The 6,231-nt window shown below is 41.0% G+C and overlaps 1 protein-coding gene across 1 annotated transcript; it reads left to right on the top strand.

The window, feature by feature from the left end:
- Window positions 1-1,173: 1,173 nt before the first annotated feature.
- LOC110315564 (vomeronasal type-1 receptor 4-like) lies at window positions 1,174-2,079 on the top strand. The gene has a single exon (XM_021189591.1). The coding sequence runs from the start codon at window positions 1,174-1,176 to the stop codon at window positions 2,077-2,079; it is 906 nt and encodes a 301-aa protein (XP_021045250.1).
- The last annotated feature ends 4,152 nt before the right edge of the window (window positions 2,080-6,231 follow it).

Raw genomic sequence — 6,231 nt, 5'->3', positions numbered from 1 at the left:
GTGTGTGTGTGTGTGTGTGTGTGTGTGTGTGTGTGTGTGTGTGTGTGTGTGTGTGTGTGCATGAATGCACAACTATGCATTACATTTCTGCCTGGAATGTCCAAAGGTCAGAAGATGATCTTGGAACCGTAACACTAGAGAAAGAGTTGCTTGTAAGCTACCATTTGTACAAAGAACTAAACCCAGGTTCTCTGAATAAGCAGCCGGTGCTCTTAAACAATGAGCCATCTCTCTAGCCACAAGTTCTTCCTTGGTTACAAAGCTCAAAACATGATCCTCCAAAAGGCAGTGGGTACACATCATGTTGGGTGGTTTGCAAACCTCACAATCCTGTACAGAGACACTGCTTCAGGGACCAGGTAGCACTGAAGTATACCATCACGTCCACAATCATAATGCTGTGACCCATACCCTTTGACCTTGTCCTTACTTTGTTTCTGAAAATTAATATATGGCCTGGGAGTAGGACTGGTTTGTATTAGGCAGTCATTTTATTTGTTTTACAAACATAAGTATAAATGAACCATTAAGTAGCATCTAAAAATAGACCATTTTTAAAGGATATGCATACTTCTCCTGAGACTGGTTCCTTCAGGGTCATATTATATCCTGTACTAAAACTCCCAGTGTTTATTGGGAATTGATATTTCATTCCAAAAGAAAAATCAGTACATGCACATGCAAAATTAAAGTACAAAAATTATAGTAAATCAGTAATTTTAAAGATTTAAAATATAACACATAAAAATAAAATGAAGCTGTTCATTTTATAGATGGCCTCGAATGATTTTTCAGGTAGTTATGGATTGCCATAGCCTGTCAAGTTTGTACACTTAAAAGTCCTCACTTTTATCACTAACCAACCATGGATATATAAAGACTTGACTCACAATAGCCTCTTATTTTTCCTTATCTGCTTAAGTAAGCCAGAGAAGAGACTTCTCCTCATATGTGAATATTGACTAAGTTGTATACACTTCCTATAAAGCTAGAGATGGCTGATTATATACTCTCAGATTACAATGAAGTTTTTTGAATTTCTATAGGTAAATCAAGGAAGCATTCTGCATAAGCCTTATTATGAATACAGAGTGTAGGATATAATATAGTGCATACAACAGGCTATGTCTCATCGTCCCATGTCAGAACTCTAAAAACACAAGATTTGAGAGCATGGAAAACAGTGACGTTGTAATAGGTGTGATCTTCTTATCACAGACTATATTTGGATTTCTGGGGAACTCATTCTTAGTCTACCATTACCTAATGCTTTACTTCGTGGGGTGCAAGTTAAAGTTCACAGACTGGATTCTTCAGCACTTGATTGTCGCCAACTTCTTAACTCTCCTGTGTAAAGGAATTCCCCACACTGTGTCAGCTTTTGGGTTGAAAGACTTCCTCGATGACATTGGGTGCAAACTGATCTTCTATCTTCACAGAATAGGGAGGGGTGTGTCCATCAGCAGCACCTGCTTTCTGAGTGTCTTCCAGGCCATCACCATCAGTCCAAAGTCCTCCAGATGGACACAGCTTAAAGTCAAGTCTCCCAGTTACATTGCTTCTTGTGTGTACATGAGCTGGGTCCTGTCATTCATAGTAAATATAGCTTTTCCCATGTACATGACAGCAAGATGGTACAATAGGAACATTACACGTCTAAGGGTGTTTGAATTTTGTTCTTCTGTTCAACATGACAAGACCTCTGACATTGTCAACGCAGTATTTATCTCTATTCCTGATGTGTTGCTCGTGGTGCTGATGCTTTGGTCCAGCGGCTACATGGTTTGCATTCTCTACAGACATAAGCAGAGAATGAAGCACATTCATAGAAGCAACTTTTCCTTCAAGTCCTCCGCTGAGTTCAGAGCCACAAAGATCATTCTGCTCTTGGTGAGCACCTTTGTCTTCTTTTACACAATTTCTTGCATCTTACAAATTAATATGTCTCTTACACATAATCCAAATTCTTTATGGGTAAACATGGCTTCAATAGTTGCTGCATGTTTCCCAGCTGTGAGTCCCTTTCTGGTCATCAGCCGTTCACTCTGTTCTGCTTGTGCAGGGAACAGAATATCCTAACCATATCAGTAACATCCATATTGTATGGTTTTGAATAATGTATGTATTTGATTCAATTATGTATACATACTCAATCATTTTGTTGATAATTATCTTCTCTTTTTCTACAACAACAGACTGAAATTTATTGGACAATATTTTAGCTACTTCTCTTGCCAGAAAAAAATTTTCAAATGAAGATAGTCAAAAAGGTTAATTACCCATATGCTCTAAACAGAAAACCTTCAGAAACATGATAATATTCAACTAATAAAGAACAGTCTGCATGTGAGTATAGTAATAAAGGCACTAGAGAAGATTTTAGCAAGAAATGGACATTTAGTCTGACTTCTGTGAATTCTTGTTCTTTATTATTTTGCATATCATTTAATTAATGAATGGCTATACATGTGTGAGCAGGTTTTTGTGTGTTTGTTTGTTTTTCATTTTTTAATGTGTTTATTGGTTATTTTATTTTTTTACATTTTATTTTATCCCGCTTCCCGGTTTCCCCACCACAAACCCACTATCCCATTCTTCCTACACAATTTCTTGTTCTTTTTTTTTTTAGAGCCAAAACTATTCCAGATTTATTGAAGTATATTTGAAACTAAATTTTGATTTTTGTACAATAACTTGTGATAGTTTCTTTTATATATATATATATCCTATTATGTATATGCTCATATTTTCAAGAAAAATTTAATTACCAAAATTAAATTGTGTGACATTTTGTGCTGGGTAGTTTTATGTCAACAACACAGCTCTAGTAATTTGGAAAGAGATAACCTCAATTAAGAAAGTGCCACCAACAGATTATCCTATGGTAAGTCTGTCAGGCCTTTCTTGATTAATGTGTGATGTGAAATGGCCTTGTTCACAATGAATGATGTAATCCTTTGGCAGTTGGTCTTTGTGGGTATAAGAAAGCAGGCTGTTCAAGCCATAGGACAAAAGTCTGTAATCATCTTTCCTCCATGGAGTCTTCTACAGTCCTTGACTTTAGCCTAAGCTAGGTTCCTGCCTTGAGTCCTGTCCCTTCCTTCTTTTGATGATATACTGTTGCTTGGAAGTGTAAGATAAATATTAATCCTTTCCTCCCCAAACTGGTTTTTTCTTTTTTTGTCATGGTGTTTTATCATAGCAATTGAAACTGTGATATACATAACTATAAAACCAATCTTTTGAGTTACAAGCTTTTAATATCTGTCTAACATCTTCCACATGCAAGAAACAATAAGTGTCAATACCACTGTTACTTTAGAGCCTCAGAGCTTGCACATCTTTGTGAGTGTACATGTTAGAGAACCTAAAGCTCATTTATTTTACCTAGAATGACTAGTCAGTCAGGCTCAGAGATCCTACTGTATATGCCTCTGTAACTACAAGTGCATGAAATTTCACTTAGGATTTCCAGCAGGGCCTCCCCTTGAGCCGTATCCCACTTTGGGCTTGTTGCTGGACTTTCTTTTCCTGAGGCTCCTCTCCATTTGTATCCCTGTAATTCTTTAAGACAAGAGCAATTATGGGTCAGAGTTGTGACTGTGAGAGCCCCCCTCCCTCATTTGATGCCTTGTCTTCCTGCTGGAGGTGGGCTCTACAACTTCCCTCACCCTACTGTCCAGCATTTCATCTAAGATCCCTCACTTTGAGTCCTGTGATTCTCTGACCTCCCACATCTCTCTGGTGCATTCTGGAGGGTCCTCACAACCTCCTGCCTCCTGTGGTTGCCTGTTTCCATTGTTTCTGCTGGCCCTCTGGGCTTCATTCCTTTTCCCTCACCCAATATCCAATCAGGTCCCCCTCCCCCACCACTCCCCCCCCCAATAATGATATTTTTTGCTCCTGAGATAAAACAGGAAATTTTTCCAATTAGATTATATTTGACCATACAGGATGGAAATGAAGACTAATTGAGATGATTTAATATAGCCTTTAACATCAACTTAATTCCAATCTTTATTTGTCAACTTTCTTCAGTGACACATCCTAAAGTTTCCATCCTGCATCTGCCTTTTAGCGTTTCCCTTATACTGAACTTCCAAAAAACCTTCTACATCATTCTACAATAATATTACATCATCCACACACATTTTCTTGTAACCAATTTAAATGTCCTTCCTCTGTCTTAAGTTTAAAGTGAGGTGAGTAAAATACAAAGCACCTAAATTACACCTAAAGCTTCTTCCTCAAAACCTATCTCTTTTGATCTATGCACACCATTGTGCCTATTCCTAAAGACCACTATGCTGCATAAAACCAAATACCCAACATTACCCTAGAAGTCCTTTCAGTTTCATGATCCAAATACCAAATTATGGCATACGACAAATTGAGATCAAACTCTGTCAGATAGACTGCAGTTTGTCTTTCTATTTTCTTTTGAGATGATTCTCAAAGTCTTTTTTTTTTCTTCTTATCTTAAACTTTGCACATCTCTTCAGTAGATTACTTTATCAATGCTTTGGAAATAGTAGATTTAGTCTTGAAATTTAGAAAGTGCCATCTCCCTCTTTTTTCTCTTATTGAAGATAGTCTTTCCTCATACAATATACCCTGACTTTATTTTTTACCTCCTTCTAATCCTCCCAGTATTTTCTGTCTCAGTACAAACTTGAAATTAGACTAGTGTGCTGCTCTTTGTTGGTTAAGGGTGTTTGTTGGTTCTGGTGTCATTACTACTAACTTGACACAAGCTGAAATCATCATGAAAGATAAAATATTTTAGCTTAAGACCAGCACCAAGAGGAATCCAGTAAAAAGAGTTTTGCTGTGGTCTCTGTTTAGATTCCTGCCTCTAGATTCCTAGGCAGGCTTTCTTCAAGGATAGACTGACTGTAAGCTGCAAATTGAAAGAAAACCTCCAAAAATCGCCTATCCCCTCCCCCCCNCCCCCCCCCNTCCCCTGCTCCCCAACCCACCCAATCCCACTTCCTGGCCCTGGCATTCCCCTATTCAAGGGCATAGAACTTTCACAGGACCAAGGACCTCTCCTCCCATTGATGACAGACTAGGCCATCCTCTGCTACATATGCAGCTAGAGCCATGAGTCCCACCATGTGTTTTCTTTGATTGGTGGTTTAGTACCAGTACCAGGGAGCTCTGGAGGAGGGGATAGGGGATTTTCAGAGAGGAAACTAGGAAAGAAGATAACATTTGTAATATAAGTAAAGAAAATATGCAATGAAAATATTTTTAAATAATAATGTCAGATACAAATATAGTCTTGTTAAAAATCAAATTAAGAAGGAGGCAGCAGCGTCCCGGGCGGGCTGGAGGTGCAGCAGCGGCGGCGGCGGCGGCGGAGGTAAATCCTCCTGGCCGCACACAGCACTGTGGAGCCGCGGCCCCAGCCCAGCCTCGGCCCGCGCGCCCCTCCTGCCGCGAGCGGCTTCGCTCGCCAGCCCCTCCTCCGCGAGCGGCCTTGGGGAGCCACCGGCCCGGCTCCTCTCCCCCGCCCCGCGGGGCGGCCGCGCTGCCCTGCCGAGGCGGGGAGGGGAGGGCTGGGCCGGCCTGCGGCCAAACGACCATGCGGAACTTCTGCGCTGCCCCCAACTGCACACGGAAGAGCACGCAGTCTGACCTGGCCTTCTTCAGGTTCCCGCGGGACCCGGCCAGGTCGCAACTGCCTCCTTCGGACTTGTCAACCCAGAATTCAAATGCCGACCTTTACTCATTGTCTGCCCTGGTTGTTGGGACCACAGAGGACCAGTGTGAGGGCGTGGGAACATGATGCCAGAAGTGGGTTGAGAATTGTAGGAGAGCAGACTTAGAAGATAAAACACCAGATCAAGTAAATAAACATAATCGACTATGTGCCAAACACTTTGAGACCTCTATGATCTGTAGAACTAGTCCTTATCGAACAGTTCTTTGAGATAATGCAATACCAGCAATATTTGATCTTACCAGTCATTTGAACAATCCACATAGCAGACACAGAAAACGAATAATACCCAGATGTCCCTCAATAGAGGAATGGCTACAGAAACTGTGGTACATTTACACAATGGAGTACTACTCAGCTATTAAAAACAATGAATTTGGAGGGGAGTGCGCCCGAGAGCAGTACTAAGGCTTGGTGTCTACCCAGAAGCGGTCTCCCAGGTCTGAACCGGAAGGCGAGCCATCTTTGCTCCGGTGCACTGCTGGGGAGAGAGCGGACTGGAGAGG

Source organism: Mus pahari, unplaced genomic scaffold (genome assembly GCF_900095145.1).
Source record: "Mus pahari unplaced genomic scaffold, PAHARI_EIJ_v1.1 scaffold_10879_1, whole genome shotgun sequence".
NCBI lineage: Eukaryota > Metazoa > Chordata > Mammalia > Rodentia > Muridae > Mus > Mus pahari.
The sequence above is the reverse complement of the archived record's forward strand: the minus strand, read 5'-3'. Positions and strand labels throughout refer to the sequence as shown.

Coding starts and splice junctions, on each gene's coding strand:
- LOC110315564 (XM_021189591.1), top strand. CDS start 1,174: ATGGAAAACAGTGACGTTGTAATAGGTGTGATCTTCTTATCACAGACT.